Genomic DNA, 23,740 nt, shown 5'->3' on the forward strand with positions numbered 1-23,740 from the left:
AACCCTCAAAATTTTGGAACAGTGGATCAGCACCACAGGGGAGTTGTTTTCCTCTGACACTTAGGGACACATTGAGTGCTGTCATCACAGTGGTGCTGTCTGCTCATATATTTGCATAATACACAAGAATATGTCATATCTCAAGATCTTTGTAGCCTGTTCAATTTGCAGGATGCAAGATTAATTACATTATGCTGGCAATGCATTCCAAATATTGATGGAGCTTATTGTTTCTTACAAAACCAACAGTTAATATAGCATCTTCCGATCAGATTGAGGGATGGAATTATATTAAAAATTCCAAGTAGATTAATTTCCTGTATGAACCTAAATTGGTTTCACACATATGTGTATGCTAAAATGGTTGGAACCATCAAGAAAAATAAATTGTAGCCCTGTTCATGGAAGGCAGAAGAGCAGTTTTTTGCAGTTTTCAGGAGCAAGCTTGCAAAAATAATGGATTGGCCAACATTTTACTCAAAATGGAATTTTAAATGTGTTTAAAGTTGCACTCCAACATCCCTGTTGTTCTAAGTTATCCAATGTGAAGCTAAATGAAGTGTATAAGCTGTCAGTCTGAATAGAATATTCACTTTAATATGAAAAGTTAAAGTCCATCAGCTTCATTTCTGAAGATGGTTCTACCTATGTGCCTATACGCAAGGCAGGAAAATCTATAGTGCCACGAGAAGAGCTAATGAGACTATAAAAAAGGGCTAGCCCTTAGCAGGCCTTGCCTAATTGCTGGGTGAGGTCTGGGAACATACACTTGGCAAGTTCATAGAAACTTCCTGCTAGCAGCAGTCCTATTTTCTTTAAAATTGCATTGTTTAAATGCCAAACTTTGGACATGGCTAGCAAGAGCTTGACAGGGAGAGCCCCAGAAAGAGTAGCAAAGGGAAGCACCAGGACTTTTTGCTCTGGCTTCCGTAACGCTGCAAACTCGTTGCTCCTGGCAAGTCTCCCATAGACATGCTTCCCCTGACTGCTTTTTCTTCCTACTCAAGAAGGCTATCATCTAGTGCAGGGCAGCCCTTCCTTCACCATTTGCTCAGTTCTTACACCCTTGTGTCTCTGACCACCAACTAAATCCCATTGCTTCTAAGTGCATTTGTCTTTTTCAACGGGATTTGATGCATAGGCACGGCATCATCTTTAATGCATCTTCCACCTGTGCATTAAAGATGACAACTTTTATAGCTTTATCATTAAAACCAGCCTAATTAAACAAATACAGTATTTGATGCACACTCTGACTATATGATGCAAATACTTGTATACATACATTCAGCCAACATGCCCATTTGCTTGCATTTCCTTAGACGGCACTCCTGGCATTTTCTCCTCATGTACATGTCCATCTCACAGTTGCCTCCATTTTTACACTTGTATACTGCATTTTTTGTGATGCTTCTTCTGAAGAACCCTGCACAACACAGTAGTGACATAGATAAAAGAAAACACTCAAAGAAGCAAAGTAATCAAGTTGAAGAGCATCTACATCTCCATTAGGTTTTCTGAATGACACATGTTCTGCTGCACTGCAAGTTTCTTTCAGTGCTTGGATGACTATATTCTTGATATTTGTATTGACAACAGTATCAAAGTAATATAATTTAATTAATCAACGTGATAAATCATGGGCCCAAACATTAGACGTTAGCCCAAAGTAGGGTTCTGGAACTGTGAATGTCGTAAAAATTTAGACCCAAGTCTGAAACCTGTCAGAAGCAGGTTGAGCACCAGCACTAGAGCTGTAGAGTAATACCATACAAATAGCCAGTGAAAAAATTACAAGTCTGTTAAGCCTCTTAAGGTACAGGTTGTGCAGCAAGAAAGTGGAGTAACTCATCACCATTCCCTCAGCTCCTGTGTGCTGCAGAAGATCCACATACTAGTCTGGTTGTTCTTCCCCAGGTTTAATAAGGAAGCCACATCATATCTGCCTATTGTACATGTGGCCTGTTTACAACATACTCCAGCCTCATTCACTAAATACTGTCCATCTGATGAGTGAAGTAGTCACCTAATTTCACATGTGCAGGAAGTCCTACTGGTATCACCTCTGGATTCACTCCAAAATTGCACTGTGGTAACTGCGAACAGCAACTGATCCAAGAAATTGAGAGAACCTTTCCTCAGCCTGTCCAAATCTCTTATTTGGCTGCTGCCTAGCACACCTCTGAGACTGTGGGTAAAATGTGGAGTGTTCAAGATATTAAATGTAATTGAATGAAAGAGTCATCAGAAAACAAAAGTCTTTGCCACCAATGATGACTTGAACGTGTCCTGAATTCTTAGTGGGACTCACATCATAATCTTTTTAGATTGTCCTTCATATGGCAGAGACTATTTAGCATCAGCTATAGAGGGAATCAGTTCTTCTCCCCATCTGATGGCAGGTTTCTCAAATAGACCCCCGGGAACTTCTGCTAGCACATCACTGATTTATAGTGCACTTCAAACTAGAGCTCTGCGTAAATTTACATTAAACTTTCTTATCACCACTGGCTGGCACAATAAAACCATTGTTTTCCAGCCTGGCACTTTGATGCACTAAGGGAGGCACCAGATAAGATCCAGTCTCTCATACTCAAAGCACAGGGAAAAATCAGATGTGATTCTGAATTTTTGTCCGTTGCAGGATTTGTCTGTGTGTTTTCAGAATGTGTTCAGCTAAGATACTGTCCTGCTGAATCTATGTGAGATAACAGATGATGTGATGATTTTGCCATTGTCAGATGACAATTTCCCAGCTTTGGCCCAGGTTTTTACAGTTTCATAATCTCTTCCCAGCACCAGTGTGTAGCTACCAGTAAAACAATTCCACTATCTGGTCACAAAAAATCTAGCATTTCTCTGAATCTGCTGTAATTCCTACTTGAAATCTCTTCCATGCTGTTTTTTTTTATTGGCTGCTTTTCAGATAAATACACTTGATTGGCATCAGTCTCTTTTGAAATGCAGATTGCTTAGAACATCCAGCAGCCCCAGGCATTATTTTTATTCATCATTCATGTGTTGTTTAATACATTACCATTTACTGGTGAGGGAAGGGAGAAAAAGGCCTGGATTTAAGCTGTAGGTTCTCAGTGTCAGTTAAAGGCAACTGCATCTGCTTTACATAATTTATGAATTTTATTTGTTAAATTTAAATCCTGTAATTCATATTTGTCAATAATGACACATTAATTAGTAGCAAACATTGAAAATCTCTGCACAAATATTTATGCCGTTCTAAGTCTGATTGATGACTTTATCACTCACCCTACCCACAAGGTATGCATTTGCTTTTTCGTGGAGGAGTAAAGAAGAACTTTAGTAAATGAATTTTTTTAAGTATGTAAGAATATGAAATAGGAATGCAACAATATGGATAGAAAAGCTAGGAACCAACAAGATTCAAGCAGTCAAATATTTTCTTTAGATAACAAAGTTATTGAAAAAGTGAAATGATTTGAAATGAAAAGTGAAACAATTTTTCCGGCAAAAAGTAGTTTTAACCTTACTCTTTTCTTCATTTTTATCACAAAGTGACTCTTGAATCATTGTCTTCTTGAACAGACTTCTTGTTAATTAATTTAGAAATTAGCTTTTTGGCATGAGTGGAATTTCTATATATATTATTCATTAATAATTCAAAATGAATTTAAACTGCCTGAAATATTTTATGTGTGACCCTCTGTACCAGGAGGAGTTTTACAAAAATTCAGAGGTAAATCAGAAATAGCAACTGTTAAACTAATGAAGGGGTAGCCTCAAAAGCTGAAGGGTTTTCTGGCACAGTCTAATTTTTATCTGATCTTGCCAAATTACAAAAAGCTCGTGCTGGCTGGAAATGTTGAATTTGCTTTGTTCTCTTAGCTTGTCATGAATATGATTAATTATGGCTAAAGTTGCTCTAGTGTTATTGATGCTGATTTTTCTTACGGAAATTATTAATGTTGAAGGAGAACAGCTGTTAAAAGTGTAGATGAAACCTTTGTAAATATCAGTTTGCCATCCTGATGGCCAACTGTGTTGGGTTTTTAAATTTTAAAGTTTTTGAAGTTCACAATTTCTAACAAAGCACCTACTCTGCTCTGTGAGACTATCAAGACATGCTCCGGCATTCCTTCCCGCCCTGCTCACGTGGTGGGTGTTAGTGTGAGGAGAAGATTAAAGTGGGACCCTTCTTTGCAAGAAGTATTTTCAGTCTGGTGTGAGAGACATCAAGCATTATCAGGAGTGGTTTGAAAATTGCAAAAACATACTGCCAACCTGTGCAGAGGGAGTTCACAACTAGTTTTTCTCTCAGTGTAACTTACTCTGTGGCTTCATCGAACAAGTGTGATAATATGTCACACTTGTTCTGTAACATCTAAAGATGGCCCTCAAAACCCAGTATATACCAAAAAGTCTTTGACGTCTGTCTGCAAAGGTTTCTCAGAAATGCCCTCTACAGCAGCAGACTTTAAAGGATGGTGTATTTCTCCCCATACTGTAGCAATGCCTGAACTGCCTTATTCTTTATGAACCACAACAGCGATGATATTATTGTTAATCAAGGCAGCATTTTCTGAAGTGTATATTGTATGAAAGCAAATGTTCTGTTTAATGAGCTTTTGCACATGTTAAATATTAATGAAATAATTAATATTTATTTGCTAATGGATGGTAATGTACTTAAAAAATATATAGAAATGTAGTCTTGCCCATATCTTTAGATTAATATTCTCATGAGGGATGATAAATAAGATCTTAATATTGTTCCTTTTGCCCAAGAAAGAAAAACAAAAAGAATGGAGGGCATTGCTGAATGCATTACCAAAGAAAGAAATGAAAAAAAAAAAAATTAACATATTCATCACACAGGATTGAATCCCATAGAAATATGTACAAAGCCTCCCACTTTGAATAAGAATGTCCATGCATCAATGAAGCAGGAGTACTGCAAGGTGAGCCCTAGTCCTGCAGAAAGGGATCTGCATATTATTTTGAATACACACTGAGCATGAATTAACAGTTGCCAAAAAGAATGGCTAATCTCATACTTAGATGTGAGACACATGAGGTAGTTCTACTGCACTAATAAGAGCACAACTGAAGTACCGAGCCCAATTTTGGTCACCATGCTTTGAGGGTAATGTATACCCATGTGAAAAATTCCACAGATACACAAGAATGATCAGAGGTTTAAAAAAACATAGTATCCTCTTCACCTTGTCAAACAGAATTACCATCCTCAGCACAACTTTTTACTGAATCAGCTGGTACTTTAACCACCTCTAAAGTTTATTATAGAAACAAAATGCATTATCTTTAAATTATTCAGCTTTTACTATGTTTGATCAAGGGTACTATTCTTTTTAATTGATGTTGCAGTCATGAAACAGAAAAAAACATAAATAAATTATCCCGGTAAAGCAGTAAAATCATGGTTAGAGTGATTCAAACTGAATCAGTAGAGATGAACACTTATTTCCATTCACCATGGGTTTTAGTCTGTGTATTTACCTGGTGGTTTTACCCTCTCTCCTAGAAACAATCTTTACAAATTTCATAGTTTGTAATTGTAAGTCTGAAAAATGGCTAAAACATTTAATAATGAAGTTAATAAACAGTAGGAATAGCTTACTAACAGAGTAGATGTATCCTTACTTCAAATCTTCACATTAAAATTGAGTTTAATCTGTTTTATAATGACAGCATTCATATGAGTTAATTCATATTTTTTTGACTTTGAGACTATTCACACTGAGAGCAGAAAGAAATGAATCTCTTCTTTATTGGAATTATTGAGAGAAACTAAATAACCCGTGACTGTATATATCATGTTTAGAGTGTGATCTGTTGTGCCCTCAGAAGTGAAATGGTAACAGATAAAGCAAAACCCCCAAATTAGTTCTAAGACCACTCTCAGTGACAGTGAGCTCCACGTCAAGATATTTTAATGCTTCAGTAATGTCCATGCTTTAGCCTTTACCCACAGAGTAGAAATTATAATTAAATGTTTATTCACAGAATATAATGAAAATTAGGGGCATTATTTTTCTTTCTATAATGTACCTCAGCCCTGTCATAGAGTAATTGTTTTTAGGTACAAAAGAATCACAGAATCACCGAATCATCTAGGTTGGAAAAGACATTGAAGATCATCTAGTCCAACCATTAACCTCACACTGACCATTCTCAACTACACCAGATCCCTCAGCACTATGTCAACCTGACAAACACCTCCAGGGATGGGGACTCCACCACTGCTCTGGGCAGCCCATTCCAATGCCCAACAACCTGTTCTGGAAAGAAATACTTCCTAATATCCAGTCTAATCCTTCCCTGGTGCAACTTGAGGACATTACCTCTTGTCCTATTGCTTGTTACTTGTTTAAAGAGACTCATCCCCAGCTCCCTGCAACCTCCTTTCAGGTAGCTGTAGAGGGCGATGAGGTCTCCCCTCAGCCTCCTCTTCTCCAGACTAAACACCCCCAGTTCCCTCAGCCGCTCCTCGTACGACCTGTGCTCCAGACCCTGCACCAGCTTCGTTGCCCTTCTCTGGACACGCTCGAGTCATTCAATGTCCTTTTTGGAGTGAGGGGCCCAAAACTGAACACAAAAATCGAGGTGAGGCCTCACCAGTGCCGAGTACAGGGGTGAGATCCCTTCCCTGTCCCTGCTGGCCACGCTATTGCTGACACAAGCCAGGATGCCATTGGCCTTCTTGGCCCCCTGGGCACACTGCTGGCTCCTGTTCAGCCGGCTGTCAATCAGCACCCCCAGGTCCCTCTCTGACTGGCAGCTCTCCAGCCACTCCTCCCCAAGCCTGTAGCGCTGCTGGGGGTTGTTGTGGCCCAAGGGCAGCCCCCGGCATTTGGCCTTATTGAAACTCCTCCAGTTGGCCTCAGCCCATGGCTCCAGCCTGTCCAGGTCTCTCTGCAGAGCCTCCCTACCCTCGAGCACATCAACACTCCCACCCAACTTGGGGTCATCTGCAAACTGACTGAGGGTGCACTCGATCCCCTCGTCTAGATCATCAATAAAGATGTTATCACTAGTTATTCCATCAGCATAAGCTTTTGTCCCTCTCTGCTAAAATATCTGGCAATCATGATTCCAATAATGGCAATGATTTTCTATATCCCATTTATCCTGACACCAACTTGTGAATACTGTTCTCCTAAGAAGCAAGATATTTATCCCACAGATACCATCTGTTTCCTGAAGAAGGTTCCTCTCTAGGGATAGGGGCTACCTCTAGAAGGAAATCTAGAATTAGAAATCCTTTCATTTCACAAACCTGAAGACACCCACTGTATCCTTTGGGAGCTGTGGGAAAGAGATTCTTTGGGAATAGCCTGCAGGTGAGAGCTGACAGCTTTCTTTTCCTTTCAATGCACCCAAAAGGAGGCATTTGGGCTGGGTTGGCAAATGATTTCTAGGCCAGCCTAGCACTGAACTCCCAGGGGCCTCCATGGGTTTGGTTCCTCCCACAGGCAGAGATCAACATGAACAGCCTCCAAGACAGCAGAGCCAGGCTGCCAGACCCTCACATGGAAGCTGTTCTTCGGTTACCAAGAGATAATGATGGCCCAAGAGCTGTAGGTTGGCCAGTGGTGCTCTATAACCACAGGCCAATGGTGGAAGACACTGCCAAACTGTCTTGGGGAAAATACAGAATAGTGTACACCAGATCCAAATGTAAATCTCTCAAATGCTTAATGACTCAGATAAAATTAAAAGGGAAGAAAAAGAATATTCAGAAACCGCTGTGCTTATTTGCTGAATTGTATTCTGAAATTGATTTCATCCTACCTTTGCATCCTTCACAAGTAAGAGCATTGTAGTGGTACCCAGAGGCTTTGTCACCGCAAACTACACAGAGCTCTTCTCCTTTCACTCTGCCCGTGGAGGGACCCAGTCTAGGCTTTTTGACTGCAGGGATATCCATTATCTCTGTTTCCCTTGTGAAAAAGGTCTCTGAAGGTATTCTCCTGAGCTCATACATCCCGGGGGAATACCATTCCTCATGCTGTGGAGGGTAGAAGCCTAGGTTGGAGTAATAAGATGGTGATGAAATCTGAGGCTGAACTTGGGGAAGTGGCACACTGTTGTACTGTGTGTAAGGTGACACATCTGCCTCTTGCACTGGAGAACTCATTGGCTCTGAAAGGACACCTGAAAAATAATAATGCAAAACTGATTTGTATTACTGCCATGAAACGGCAGTTATGAGAGAAGTTTTCACTTCAAGACATCCATCTCAAAAAGAAGGCATAATCATAAAGATTGCATTATCTGAGCTCAGATTGGCTGTCGTTCTGGTCCTACACAAATACATTGCAAGATATTTTAAAAGTAACTTAACCATTCTCAGCCACTCCTTTATTATTGGTGGAAACGTCCAGCATTGGCACTTAGGTAAAAATATCTTGAAAGATACTTTGCAACTAATCGTATAAATGTTCAGTTTACAAGAAAGAGTAATCTACACCACAGTGAAGCTAGCAACATAAGTTAGGTCTCACAGCAGAAGAAAAGAAATCCAAAAAAAGCCAGAAATCCTATGGCATTAGTGAAAGTTAGATCAAGACTCCAACATCATGTTAATTTCTGTTTAGTTCCGAATTAATACGTCATGACAGGGAAAAACTGCACTGGGAAAAGATGACAAGAGTGAGGCTTAATTAGAGAACTAGGAACATGAAGCAAACCTTCAAGAAGAGCCTGAAAGGAGAAAGTGAGGTTACCATGAAGGAACAGGGAAGATATTCCTAATTTAAATCATGAAATGCAACCTTCTCACCATCCAGCCTCAGTGTCTGCCCAGTCAGCCTCTGCAGCCTGGTGCCCAGACCCTACAAGCCTGTGCCGCTCAGTGCAGTTGTGTGGTTTGAGTAAGAAGCACTTCTGTAAACCACCACTGTTGACCTCTGTCAAAACAAACCTCTCTCAAAAACAAACCTGGCTGTGGTACCAGGAATGTCAACCCTTCCAATTGGGATCAACACAGTATCTGGAGGCTACCTTAATTTTGTGCATTAAATAGTACATTTAAAAATGCAAACAACTTAAGTCTCATTTTTTCCTGTACTACAACAACATCTAGCAGTCCCTGGATGATGTAATCAAAATCAAGCTCATGTCAAACAGCTGAAAAGAGTAATTTAAAAGTTATTTGCAAACTACTTCATATTTTCTGTTGGAGAAAGTCACATCTTTCTGTTTCATGAAGCACTGACACAATTCCTCCATTAGTTCCAAGAAGAGAATCTGAGCAAAATAATGCATATTTCCAGGAAGATGCCGAGTCCCACTTTTATTGGAATCAACAGCAGTATTTATAAAGAAATCATGGATTAATGTTCAGTGATGACTGTTACTTAACAGTGCTTCAGAAGCACTCCAAAACCATTTTTGCTGACATAAAGTCAGTTCCCTGGCAAGTCTCCTAAACTTCTGAAGAATCAGAAACAATAAAGAAATGCTAACATTTAAGAAGAGGGAATATCTGTAATGACAACAATGATTAAAAACTGTAGTAGGGGATTCTTCCCTCTCCTTTGTCTCACTTCAATTAGTGCCAGAAATCAACCTTTTCATTTCACCTACTTTTTCACCTTCAAGGTCTCATGCTCTTGCTCTGCAGCCTTCTGCCCTTCCTACTTTACCATGCTACAGAAGCCATACAAGTGTTTTGGAATTGTGTGATTGATGAATTGTCCACAGCACATCTTTGCCAACAGCAAATGCTGAGGTCCCAGTTCAAGAATAAGCAGCAAGGTGTACATCTGGAAAAATGTGACACAAACCCAAATGAGAATAATGATACCACTTATTATTATTATTTATTCGGTATTATTATACTAATATTATTGTTAATGTTAATATTTTACAATATATATTTCGTATATAAATATATCTATCTTTATCTATAATATATAATTATTCTTAGTATATATTATTATTACTTTGCTTAGTTTAATTATGGTTGCATTTAGTTGCTCCAAAAGAGACCAGGGCCTTGAGAACTACACTAGCAGAAGCAGAATAGTAGAAGGCACTACCCAAACCCAAGTTTATGCCCTTTAAATAAACACAGCATAGATATACAGAGACCTGACACAAAATACAGGCAGCTGGGAACTCTATGGAAGAGCCTGGAGATGAAGTTACAGCTTCATGCATCAAATGCAAACTGTCACTGATACCTGCCAGCTGCAGCAGTGACAAAACATGTGAAAGGTGAGGACAGCAATGATTTAATGCTGACCTTTATTGTTCGGTATAGGTTTGATGAGTGGTTGATCTTTAATTATATTTACCACTTCTTGAGACTGCTGCTCATTAAGAATGGTCAAGGTACTTTAGGTACAAAAACTGGTGTTAATTGTGAGATACACAATCATCACATAAATCAGTCTCTCCTTGGAAAGGAATCTGTTCATCATGGAGATGTAAGTTATCATTTGCTAGTTAGTAATTACTTAGTTGATTGAGTTTGCTAAAGGAAAGTGGGACCATCCCAAAATTAAAAGGAAGAAACTGTTGATTTTTTATGCCATTCACAGGAAATTCCACAATAGCTCTATACCAGCCTCCTGAACTGCTTGGGCCTCTGAAAGAGCATGAAGAGAAGGCAACACTCCTTCCACAGCAGAAAACCCTGGGTCTTGTTAAAAAACTCAGGACTACTAAAGAACTGCAGCACATCCTGAGACAATATTGCATGTTTATTTAAACCACTGTAGATCCATTTGAGTTACAGATATATTTAGAAAAATCTTCACCATCATGAATTCTACTCCTGAAGGAAACAAAAAAATCTGAGTCTTAATGTATGAAGTTAAATGGGAAAAAAACCCCAAGCAGCCTGTATCTCCTTTTTTCCTTCTATGTCAGGCACATAGTTAAACAGTTTGGCTCAACTGAGTGTGTGCTCAGAGCAACAGAAAGGAAAAGGAACAGTCAGGGTTGAAAAAGCCTAAGAGAACAGTTTCATGTAAAACATGTTTACAGCTGGGAAGTGCGCAGATACTAGTTATGGAGACCAGACTGATTTTTACAGATAATTGCTTTGTAACTATGTGGGTTTTCACACTTTAGCTTAAAGGTGGCGTTTTTTTCTTGTTTGTTTGTTTGTTTGTTTGTTTTTTTAAGTAGACCTATTTGAAGGGCTTGGTGGGTATCTGTATTTCATCCTTAGAAGTCAAACAACTTGGGCTGACTCAGTGAGACACCATTCTCTACCCAGAGGAGAACAAAAGACAGTTGTCAAATTCCTTTTTTTTCCACAAAATCATCAATGAGCCTAGAATGAAACACTGCAAGAAACGATGTGCTCCAAAGCATCAGCGGTCTAAAATGATTCCTAAAAACAATTGTTTAAAACTGTGGAGATGTTCCTTGAAGATTATTTCAAAATGAAACTGTTTCATTTTTTTTTGCTGAAATATCCTTTTACTCCAAAACATTATCTTAAAAAATTGAAACAAATGTTGAGGCCAAAATAGAAACTGGATGCCCTGAAATTATTGGGACAAAGTATTTCTATGACCTGATCCAAAAAGCATGGTCTATGTTCGCCAGCCCTCTGCATGCGCGAGGCTTTTGTTGCAGCCCAAAAGGAGACGTTTAGCAGAGCCTCCCTCCCCTTGGGACCTACAACCAAGTTCAAGATACCATTGGACTGAATTGAGGTGAAACGACATCAGCCAACCAGTTTAACAATTTCTTAATACAAAATACAAGTGATTAGATACAATAACTCGATGGCAACTACTTAACTGGATAACTTAACTGGATAAGCAAGTCTCGTGATACACGTTTCTACTTGGATCTAGTTATAATTCGTTAAAGAGAGAGAAAGGAGGAGAAAGAGACAAAGAAAGATATCACCATCTGTGGATCCAGCGGCATCCCATTGGTCCTCTTGATTCTTGGTGTCTTGGTGGTGGGGGTCCCTCCCTAGCTTCCGATGATACCATTTTATACAGTCCAAGTCCCAAGATTTTCACCCGGTTCCAAGAGACTTCATGCATGTGCATGGTGGGCATGGTGTCATGTGATGGTAGGCGGGGTCCAGTTCAGCACAGGCTCTGTGTGTCCCAGGTGGTCACAGGGAGACTATTTTTGGGCTCACATCATATGAGACCCTTCTCAAGGTCAACAACCTAGCACCCTGTACCTTCATAGTTAGTTCTTGACAGGCATTAAAACCACAGTTTCTTGCCTAGTGCAAAACCACAGAATGTATTGTTCAGTTCTACCTCTGCAGGGCTGGAAACTGGTGTTTTGTTCTTGCTTGTGGTTTCCTCTATACCAACAAATGTTTAAGACAAATGTCCACGCATCTGTCCACCACAGCTTCCAACAAAAGCTGTTCTGCTCTCAATGGCATATGGCGCACTGCTCTGTCCTTTGATATTTGAAAACCACCCTGATTTTTGGAATTAGGCTTTGCAAAAGTCTATACCAAATATTTTCTTTTTGCAAAAGAAAAATAATCTTATCTTGCCAAACTGGTATGTACATATGCTTTTATCCAGATACATATTAGTAGAAGCCTGACATGAGCTGGTCTCATGCCACTGTAAAGCATGAACCAGTTCACTGAAATCACTGGAGTTGCAGTTGTATAATCAGTGAAAATGAAATAAAAAACTATATTGCTGGAATACAGCGATATTTTATGTTTGTGTGGTCTTAACTATTTTGAAACATATATCTGGTTTTCCTTTTAGAAGCATATCTTTTACATTTTTTTTTAAAGACTACTTAAGAACACATAAATGTGATTGTTACTTGTATTTGCAGATGTTTTAAGATTATGTTTTACAAATAAATGTTTTTTAATGAAAAACATCTGGAAGTCTTACTAATATGAAAGCGAAACTTTCACATGCATGTGGTCATCATTTTACAAATATTTTCCACAATACCACTTGCCAATGAAACTCATTGGAAAGTTTTACTTTTGTTACTTCAAATTTTACACAGAATATTTTACATAAGACTTGAAAAAATATTTGACCTAGGCTTAACCTAGCCTAGGGAAATTTTCCTTGTAGGAACTAAAGAAAGTGTTTTCATTTTGCAGAGTTATACTGAGGTTCTGTGCAGATTGAAGGTGTTCATATTCAGAATATTACAGAAATTATAATGAGATCACATTTTAATGTAAAAGTTATTGTTCCACTAATATAAATCTAATTGAAAAGAAAAAAATTCTAAGCAGGTTTAAAATATGAACCTCTGGTTCTCAGTAGGATTTTCACAAAGGAATTTACAAGAACAAGATTCAGGATTAAGTTATTTGGAAACCATAACATAACCATTAATGAAATCCTGATTTAATTCCAAACAAATTATTTGCAGATCTTTAAAGATCACTTGGTTTAAACAACCTTCTAGCATCCTACAGTTTCAAGGAAGAATGCAAGAATAGATGTCAAACACATCCAAGCAAGAACATGACAATATCCTACCTTAGGCTGTCTTCAGTCTGATCATTTCTTGAAGAAAAATACTATCCTTAAGGTACCCAGTCCTCCTTTCCCTCTCTTTCTGTTTTTCTCCCTAAAGACTACGTATAAATAAAACTTCTTAACTCTACTTTGCCTGTATCCTGTTGACTTCTTTACTGCGAGAACTTTCTTTAAGATTAGCAAAGGAGTGACACAGACCAGAGGTTATATAGTTTACTGATTAACTTAATCACAGAGAAACTTGTCTGTAAATGTCTGAAACAATAGCAATGTCCTTTCCCAGTGTGGATTTACCTGGATTAAATTTGATTACCTTTCAATGGGATGCCTCCAAGTAGCCTAGCCATTGTAACTTTGTAACTATTGTGGTTTATTTACAACCAAATTTTTATGAATAGATATTTAGTAATGTCAGGTGATTCTGTGCAATAGATTTAACCACTTCAGTATCACAGGAAGCATGTTTTAGCTGACTGGATTAACAGATGTGTTTTAAGCACAGAAATGTTAGATCATCAAAAAAAGGCCGAAGTTCCCAGGTCATACTGGACACACCTGTATGACAAGATAGAGTGCCAGAAAGATGTCCTTGCCCCAGGGCCAACCATGAAGGATCAATTCTCAGCTATGTAGTTTAGGGGTAACTCTAACTCTCTCTAGAGTGGGCAGAATGCATCTGCACTACGTAGTCTTTGTTGCTGACTTTACTCTTCTGGGCCCATGTAGCCTTCCTGTGGCCCTCCAGACAGTATTGTTTAATATATGTCATTTCAGTTCATAGCATCTGTAACACTTCAAGGGCTGTGTTGGATGCCACCACACTGGGACACCATGAAGTCAGAAAATAGTGTGGCATGCCTTGGTTTGATGACAACTAAGGTATGAAGGTACAAACCCCACTCAGACAGTGTTAGAGGACCATGCAGAGTAAAAGGACCCAAATCTAGAGCAGTCTTGTCCATGATGCCTTTTTGGCAACAGTCTCTGGAGTAAGTCCATTTCTTAAAGACACCTACTAAAGCAAACCAAAACAGAGCCCTAGAGCAAGTTGAGCAGTATCAAGATGGACATTCAAGGGTGCTGTGCCTCTTTCCCTTTTCAGCCTCTCTCATTTAGCACTGTAGATGAGCTCACATCACATTTGTGACCAGAAGTATGTCTGAGGATCACACCTTGAAGTAAGTAAGTAGAGGATCAAGCCCCTTACTGCAAGATTCCTCTTATTTCACAAAACAGTCTCCTTTCCAGGCTAAGATCCACAAATGACTCACACATGCACAAAAGAAAGCATCACACAAATGCGTTTTGGTTTTGCCTTGCTCGGAGCCCTGTTCATCTCCATTCCTCCTTGTTAATTTATTTTTCTCAGATTGCCACTCTGTTTGGTTTGGATCTCTTAATTATGCTATCACATGATATTCTGTTTAAATTTGTGTTGGTTTATTTCCTTTTGATTTGGAGGTCTGTTACAGGCCTAATTATCTTCTCTGCAGGGATGAAGCCAGATGTTGCATCATCTGCCAGGTGGTGCTAAAGACAAGCAGTTATTTAACATATCTTATGATCCTGAAGCTGTTTAATCCATTTGGACACTTTATCCTACTACCTTTGTTTCTTTTCTTTAAAAAAGCATGACCAGAACAAATACAAATTTATCTAAAAGGAATCAGCCTTTTAAGCTCATCTTAGGTGCTTTTCTATGCCTACAACAGTTTTCATGGCATTTTATTTTTCTTACACTGTTAAATATTTGACAAGTTTAGATGTATTGCTTTCTTGTCCTCTTTGTTACATGTAATTTTCGGTTTATTCTTCCTTGTTTATTTCAATACAGCTTTTAAGAGTGCTCATTCACTCAAAAACTTCTTTTTCAGCGAGGGACATGTACAATGAGGATGGCATTTCTTGTCTTGTATTTTGATGTCACATGACAAGAAAACATTGTCAGGCCATCAAAAAATACTTAAAATGGGTCTTTATTCAAATTAAAGATACAATATTACTGACTTCTCTTTCCAGATTCTAAGAAATAACTCCATCTCTGATAGCTGAAGTTTCACACTTCATATCTTGCATACTGATAAGTCCTATATAAGACGCTTTTACAGAAAATACAGTGGGACTATTCCTTTAAAGGCCTGCTACTTACTTATCATGTAAATGACAGTTTGAGTCAAATGCTGTATATATTTCAGATGTCATACAAAAGTATAATCTTACTGTTAATCTTACAAACATTTAAAATATGGAGACATTTTTGGTATCTGAAAATTAGTTCTTGCCCTTGTAGAAAGGGCAAGTGATAACCATTGGAAGAAATAAGATAACGGAGATACAGGTATTTAACACATGTATTGGCCATAATATGAAAACCTTTCAAAGGCGACTGAAAGCTGTTATCAAATATCTTTTTGCAACAGTCTTGCCATCCTAGCTGAATTGCCAAGCCACAGAGCAAGGCTTGTCAGCTTCAGCATAGTGCTCTGCTAATGCACCTCATCATCTTCTAGGTCACAGCTTGTGTCCAGTCAATTTGGAGCAAAGCAGAGGAGCTCAGATCAGTCTATGTCTATCATGGTAGAAGTGTCCACAGAATAAATTCATGGCTCTGAAGTGACCCAAAGGCTTTAAAGGAGACCAGGATTTCAGCTTAAAATTACAGGGGTTCAAAAATGCAATTTGGTGGTGTGTCACTATTTCTTAGTTTAGGATATGAAATCGGACCAATCCTCACATAGCTGGCCCTGTTCAACTCAGTGGGTCTTGTGAAATAAAAATAAGGTTTGACTGAGAAAGAGAAGTATCTTAACAGGATATGTTCCATGGAAACCTTTGCACCTCTGAGATTTCTTGTCATCAAGAGACCCTTTACTTCACTGGGAAAACCAGAGCTACAAGGAAGAAAAAGTTGATTTTGCATGCAGATGCTATAGAGGATGTATAATTTAATAATACAGTTTCATTTATCATTTTTTGATATGGTTTTGGCTACTTCTTCAAAAAGATATTTTCTGTAAAGAGATCTAGGATGTTTCTAAATTACCCAAGTAGTGAGGTAGAAAAATAGAAGCAGTTTTCCAGGAAGACAGGGTGGAAGGGTAGGACCCTCAGTTCTGCTAGGTTAAAGATCCTTCCTCATACGCACTTTGAGCCCTTTTTTCCAGCGACTCATAAATACAGAAGTGAAAAACTACAGTTAAAACACACCAACTCCAAAGACAGAGATACTTTATCTTAGACATACACTTAAAATCGCAACATACAATTTCCAACTGATGAAAGGTAGAAAACCATTTTTTCTTTATGCTCTTCTGAAACCTGCTGTAAGTCCTAGAAATCTTGAGAGTGAGTATGTAGAATTGCCCTGGAATTACCATGGTAATGAAGCTCACAGCACAAGCAACTCATGATTGACAACATTTCTTTTGAGAGACCTATACCTAATGTTTGGAGATGCACTTAGATTTGTTTTCAAAAGTCTAAGAACACTCTCCCTGTGGACTGAGTGAAGCATAATGAAAAGATAATACACTTCCAAGGTTTTTACCAGAATGGGGGTATGCATCTTTGAAAAAAGGAGACTGTTTTGTGTAACAGCTGATGTTTGTAAGCCAGCAATTTCTCACGTGTATTCTATCAGAGCTGTAGTGTGTGAGAAGTCCTGGGAGAAATGTATATTCTAAGGGTCATTTAAAATGAAAGCTTTTTCTTGTTTCCTTGGATTCACAAGTCTCTACCAGCCAAAAACTGAATGTCAAAAAAATGCAGGTAGTTTACAAATATAAAATTTAGAGGCAAAAACCATTTCCTACAAACATTTTGAAGAGATGGACTTATATTTTCAGAACAAGTATCTTTCTCTGTGGATTTAGTTGCATAATATTTCTAATGGTTTTTTTTCCAGGTATAAAAGCAAGACACCAAATTTGTAAAGAATTCACTTCTGAGACTTGAGTGACATCCCACAAAAGAGGACCAAGTGGCCATACAAAACAGAAGTCAGCTTAAGTGAAACACAGCAGGAGTGCTAAGTCTCCTTCCTAAAGGGACCTCTGATTCAGTCCCTTAATACGTTATTTCTTTCTGTTACAGAAATGTCAGCTTGAATTCAATCTCTGTTGTGCTAAGATCTGAATACCTATAACGGGAAACACAATCCCTCTTCTAAAGACCTCACAATTTCTGAGTAAGATTTCAGTGTGGAGGGAAAGTCTTTTACATTAACATACCTCCTGGTATTTTGAAGCTATCTGATCATTACTCTTTAAAAACAGTGAAATAATTAGTGAAAAAGTAGACATCAGGGATAAAATCTTCTTGACAAAAATCTGAAATAGTTCAGTTATGCAGGTCTTTTAAAGGGATTATGGATATAAAATTTGGCATTCTAGATTTGAACATCGCCTCTTTGTATATCATCACCTGACACTGGAATTAACAGGTAGCAAGGAAGTGGTTTACCTATATACACATACTTTTTTAACGACTGCAAAAACATTTTACCTACCAAAACTCAACACATTTAAAGGAAAAAACAGTAACACCATAATGCATTGGGTTTTGCTTATCATTAGGGATAGTGCTTCAGTTTAGCTGTATGGGGCCAGGACACTGGAAGTGGTCTGATTTGGAGAGATGCTTCCAACTTCTGAGAGCTCTGCAGCAGGAGTGGATCCACGTCAGAGTCAGTCCCTCCATGCATGGCCACTATTCTTGTTTCAGATAGATGAAACAGAAATGTTTTCAATTTTTCCAGCACTCAAATAGAGAATTCTGGTCTTATTTGGACTGGAAACTTCTGAAATGTTACAGCTTTCTGGGAGATCTGTATTTTGTGGGGCCCTGAATATATCATGTTACTCAACAAAGGTCCCCCTCTGCTGCCAAAAGAAAGGCTAAAAAAATGTACTATTCTCTTTTTCTTAGCAGTACATATAACAGAAGACAGCTTCCCCATGCTTATAAAATATTGACAAAGAGTGTTTAGCCTTGGTCTTGGAAAATGGAACTGGAGCAAGGAGAATTTTTCAGCTCACAGTATAACTTTTCTTGTGCATTGAAATGAATAGCATAAGTTTTTAATTGTCTCAATAAGAAAATGGTTTTAATTTAGGTGAAATTACTTTCATAAATTGGCATAATATGGCAATGTAAATTCATTGAAATGTAATTTTATTAGAAATTAACTGAAAATATATCTGCTCAACTTGATTTAAAATACTCACATGAAGATAACGTCCAGCCTACATACAAAGGTCTGTCTTTGCTGAATGGTTTCAGGTATTAGAACAGTGTTATAAAAACAACCTACAACCTACAACCATGAGCAGTGATGACAGTAATAGTGTGCAGGCAGGGTTGCATTAACACCACAGATCCATTATTTTTTATTCTGTCCATAGGTATTGAAGATTCAAGAAAGTTGGCACATGTCAAACATGTGTCCTTGACTTGAGATATCAGTGTATTTTCTTCTAGGTTTCTGAGTAAAGGATAACTTGCTATTTTAACCTAATTTGGTGACTTACCAAACAAGTGAGGACCTTCAGCAAGAGAAAATCCATCAGCAGTGGCTAGCTGGTGATGTCCTATTAAATTCATTTCAGATCCCATTTATTCGTCAGTTCAGGAGGAATATGCTAATTAAGAAATAGGTTGAAAGGAGATCCTGAAAGATATAAAGCAAAAAAGAATATTTAAAACAAGATAACTAATTTTTGTGTACCTATTGTAAGGCAGGATTCAGGAGTTTGTTTCAATATTTACTGTGACAAATGTTGGCTTGAAGCTACAAGACCTAAGTCAGCTTTTAAATAAAATGCTGCATCTAGTTTGTTTGGGTTTTTTCCTTGCTGTGGTAATTTGCCATCCTTCTGCTGTTCATTTAAAACTAATGGCAGTTTATGCTCAACTTTATTCATATGTTCACAGACTGAAGGTCTGGCCTGACCTGCTGAGGTCGTTACCCAGCCCCCCTTCCAGGGAATACCAGTTGTTTGCATTATTTTTTCATAACCCCTTCATCATTTCATTGTTTTCACTTACTGAACAACTGTAAGTTTATGGTTAGGTCAGAAGAATCGAGCCAGGAAACTTGAGTTTAATTTCCAGTGACTGGCTCTTTATCTTGCCTTCAGTAATTACTGTCTGAACAACATAAACAGTGGCAAAACCAGAAAGCAAAGCCTTAACTAGACTCACCCACCAGCTCCCTCTGTGGTCTCAAGCAGCTGTATAACTCTTACCTGGGGAGGTGGGAAGATGTTTGTGCCCTCTCACTAGTGTACTTTCCTAGCAGGTCAGCCTTTGTCTCCTGAGATTGACAGTACCACTCTACCCAGGTCTTTTCTTTCCCACTCCAACTACTAGGCTATTAAATAAGAGACAAGAGACCTGCCATTGCCTCCTACTAAGGCAGAGGCTATAACTAGAGCAGCACCACATCCACGAGGAAGGCGTGCAGGAGGCTCCCTTGCCCAGGTCTGGCTCATGTGGGTGGGACAGGGCAAGTCAAGGTTGCATTTGAGACAGGACCATCACCAACAGGAGAACATACAGCTCCAACAAGAAGATGTCTCAAGGGTCTATGCAGACACCAAGAGGATTCTGCATAAAGTTGACAGACATCTGTTTTGCTTTGGTTTATAGTCTTAATTCTTTATTTGGTTTATTCCCATGGGACTATCCTAGGGACTGTGTTTCCACTCACTGAAGGCGTTTGAGAGTTATAGCCCAGTCTGCTTCCCAGAAAGGGCTCAGCATGCTTCTCAAGCAGAAGTGAAGTCATCTGACAAAAACATGCATGCAGCAGGAGGCCCCAGTGCTGAGCAGAATGGGAAGTAGCTTGTGAGAGTGGCAAGCACACTGTGTAATTACATTCAGATTTGTCCATAAGAATTCATTAGGTTCTTTCTTAACATAAACAAAGGCCCTCTAATTAGACAGATGTATTTTAAATGTCTGCCCACTGATAATTTGAACAGTTTACTCAGAAATGTCAAAAGCTACTTGTACCGCAGACCAGATAGGGTTCTTGTGGCAAATATCATGTAAACACACAGTCTCAAATCTAGCATGGAAACACTGTTTTGCAATAGCAAAAAAACTTCAGATATCTTGGAATGGGGGTTGGCAACCAGCCCAGCCACCCCAGTAAGCCCACGTTTACTTTCAACCATTTTACTGCCTCGCCACCACATTTGCTGGGGAAAGTACCTTCTGGACTCACAAGGTGGGGCTCCCCACATGGCTGCAAAGGTCTTACAATTCCTAACAGTCAGTTTTATCGTGAACTGCCCATGACAGACCCTGAGGAGGGGGTTCCTCTTACAGCCTGTTACAAGGGTTCTGCAATGGGAGCAGACAGCAGCACAGTCAGGACCCTTACAATGGTCAGTAAGAGGAACGTCAAAATGAGACATCTTCAGAGGGCTCCTGAAAGTTTATCTGGATTTTCTTGCTGAAGACCAGAGGAGACAGGCCATCTCTACCCTCTCCTTATGTCCAAACCCTTCAATAGCTTTCTTACAAGCCATGGGCATGCAACCCTTAGAGTTCCTTGCAGGATTAGCTCTCCCTGCAGCCAGACTTGAAGATTATGTTTCATCACTACTACTACTTCTTATGTTTCCTCCTCAGACCCTATATGAGGAGCTAATACTGCAACAGTTAACATGTCACCACTGAGACTGTAAATTCCTATATGTTCACACAGAGCCTAGAACTTATCTTCTTATGGAATGTGGAATGTTATATCAAAATACTTTAAAGACAGTCCCAAGGTGACATCCATTTTAAAGATTTGTTAGACTGTCAGTATACAGTCATATTTTCAATGCATAGCTTCTTAGCCTGTAAAATATATATCCTGCATCTGTCTAGTCCATGCTTCAAATTAAGGAGAAAGCAAGCAAGCTATATTTGTAAGTGCTAACATAGTGTCTGTGTTTTTACAGTCTCTTTGAAATGTCTATAAACTTTTCTTGTTTCTTTGAGACTATTCCACTTTTTAACACGTCATTAGATAATGTCACTCTTTAACCTCAAGATAGACTTTATTCTTTACATACACACAAAAGAAACCCCTGGTGCTATTAATACTGCCTTGTGTATAATAAGAAACTTGAGGATATATTTGTCATAGCCTCCCAGTATGCTAGGAGGTTACAGGTTTTGTAACTCTACCCCTCCTGCCACATTAATTTTGGTCTGGATAGATTCAGTTTGAGTCAAATGTGCATGATGATTTTACAGTTCCCACCTTTTAAAATACATTTTCTTTAATGTATTCAGCTGATGTAGACCATTTACTGGATTTCTGAGTAAATGGAAAAAATTAACCCTATCTTCTGGGGATTTCTGCAAGGCACAAGACACGATCACCATTAAAAAGGTGAAGTGGAAATTCTCTATTACATGTAGATTTGCTACTGTAAGTTTGCCTGAACACCAAACTCTTCATTAAATACTGATTGACATTTTGCTTTAATTTACCCCTGATTCCAGCCTGCTGTGAGTCATCTATCATGTATTAGACTTACCCAATTAATTTCATCAGTATTTAAAAGCAGCAGCTACTGATTTCCAGCTTTGTGTACACCAGCTACACAATAGAGAGTATTTAAGCACCACTTATTCCACACATTGGTCAGTTCTGGGAAACAGCATAGGTCACCTTAAATCAGTGTCGCAAGGCATCACAGACCCAGGGGTGGACTCGACTTTCAACGAGCCAGTTCCACAACAAGCATCCCATCATTAACCTTTTCTCAGCCTAATCCTTCTAGGCTCCTGCTGTGGTTAAACAACTGTGTTCCTAGCTGGCTGCAACTCCCATGGAGCAGAAGCATTGCTCTAGCCAGTGGAATAGTCACACCCAGCAGACACACAGAGGCACTCAAATTGCTAGCAACACAGCCAGGTGACAAAGGGTGCCATGTGCAGCACCTATGCACAGAATCTTTTGGCAGAAGTATTTCTGCCAAAGATAGAGGGTCTGAGGTGCTTTTATTTGGCTGGTAACATAAAGCTATGTCATCCCAGCTTGCAGAGTAAGTTCATCTACATGAACTGGGATCAGTAACTACTCTCTTAGTTCAGATTTCTTTATGCACCAAAACCACATAATAGCGCAATGCTTCATGATAGTCACAGGCATCTTTGGTATGACTGAACTTCCATAGATATTTCCAACTCATGCTTCCTTCCTTATATGAAGTGTATCTTTTAGCTACTGCTATCAAGATGAATCTAGACTACCTTAGCCAACTTGACTGATACTCCACCCTGAGGTGTAACAAAAATATACATCAGATAGATAGGCAAAAGCTGAAATTGAAATAAAGGCAATAGGTGCATGGGAAATCAATATTTCTCTCCAAAATAAAAGGCCCTCAATAGAAATTAAGAAGCATGGGATACGTTACAAAACTTTTTTTCCCCCAAGTAATTAAACTCATTAATAAACTTTTTTACTCCATCACCTTTTGAAATTATTTTCATAGGCCAAAAATATACAGCAAAGAAAAATAGAGATCAGTATGTATAAAGAAAAATATATGCCTTATAAAGAAAAATATATGCCTAATTGCTTGAGGTTATTTTGATCAACTGTGTATTAAGAGCTCTGAATTACATCAAATTTTGTTACATGTGTCCTTTAGCATACTTCAGAACAGTCAATCAAGACATGTTTCTGTATTATGTTTAACTGAAAAAATTGAGGTGTATATTATATATGTGGCTTGTTCTTTCACTGTATGTATGTGAATGCACGTTTATTCACCTTTCTTACAGGATAATTTCTCATGAGATTATACAAATCTATATACATACACATATGCATGTGAGTGTGGGTTTCAGACTTGTCGACACTTACCAGTGGACTACCTCTGACCCTACTATGATCAATAGTAAAGATTCCCCTGGCTTTTGTGTAAGCTAAGCAAAGCCAAGCCTCTTAATGAAATAATTAAAGTTAAAATCAACAAGGCTTACTGAAAGACAAAAGCATTTTAGCTCCATGCTTTCAGGTAAAGTAAAATTATGTTGATCATCAGGAAAGCTCCATGATAGTCTAATTGCATTTTACCTTCAGAAGAAGAATGATTGAATCTATTTTAATTACTCAGTAAAGGAAGATATATCAAAGCACTGGCAAAATTTTTCACAAATAGTAGTAAGGTACATTTCCCTCCTTCTGTCCTGTACTGTTCTCCTATCTTTGCACACCTGGCTGACAAATGCTCAAACAGAAATTTCAGTAACAGCATTAATCT

At 38.6% G+C, this 23,740-nt stretch overlaps 1 protein-coding gene across 3 annotated transcripts in view; it reads right to left on the reverse strand.

Annotated features, from left to right (window-relative positions):
• NR1H4 (nuclear receptor subfamily 1 group H member 4) overlaps positions 1-19,076 on the reverse strand; it is a 35,723-nt gene extending 16,647 nt beyond the window's left edge. The window contains exons 1-3 of one of the 3 annotated variants that reach the window (XM_074901463.1): positions 18,992-19,076; positions 7,792-8,154; positions 1,286-1,426 (exon numbers count right to left, since the gene is read on the reverse strand). In XM_074901463.1, the coding sequence (XP_074757564.1) occupies positions 1,286-1,426; positions 7,792-8,154; positions 18,992-19,076 (589 nt within the window). Of the gene's footprint in view, positions 1-1,273; positions 1,427-7,791; positions 8,155-18,991 lie in introns of those variants that run through there. The other 2 variants (XM_074901464.1, XM_074901466.1) reach the window with 2 other exon arrangements.
• Between the last annotated feature and the right edge of the window lie 4,664 nt (positions 19,077-23,740).

The sequence above is a fragment of the Athene noctua genome, chromosome 3, assembly GCF_965140245.1.
Source record: "Athene noctua chromosome 3, bAthNoc1.hap1.1, whole genome shotgun sequence".
Classification (NCBI taxonomy): domain Eukaryota; kingdom Metazoa; phylum Chordata; class Aves; order Strigiformes; family Strigidae; genus Athene; species Athene noctua.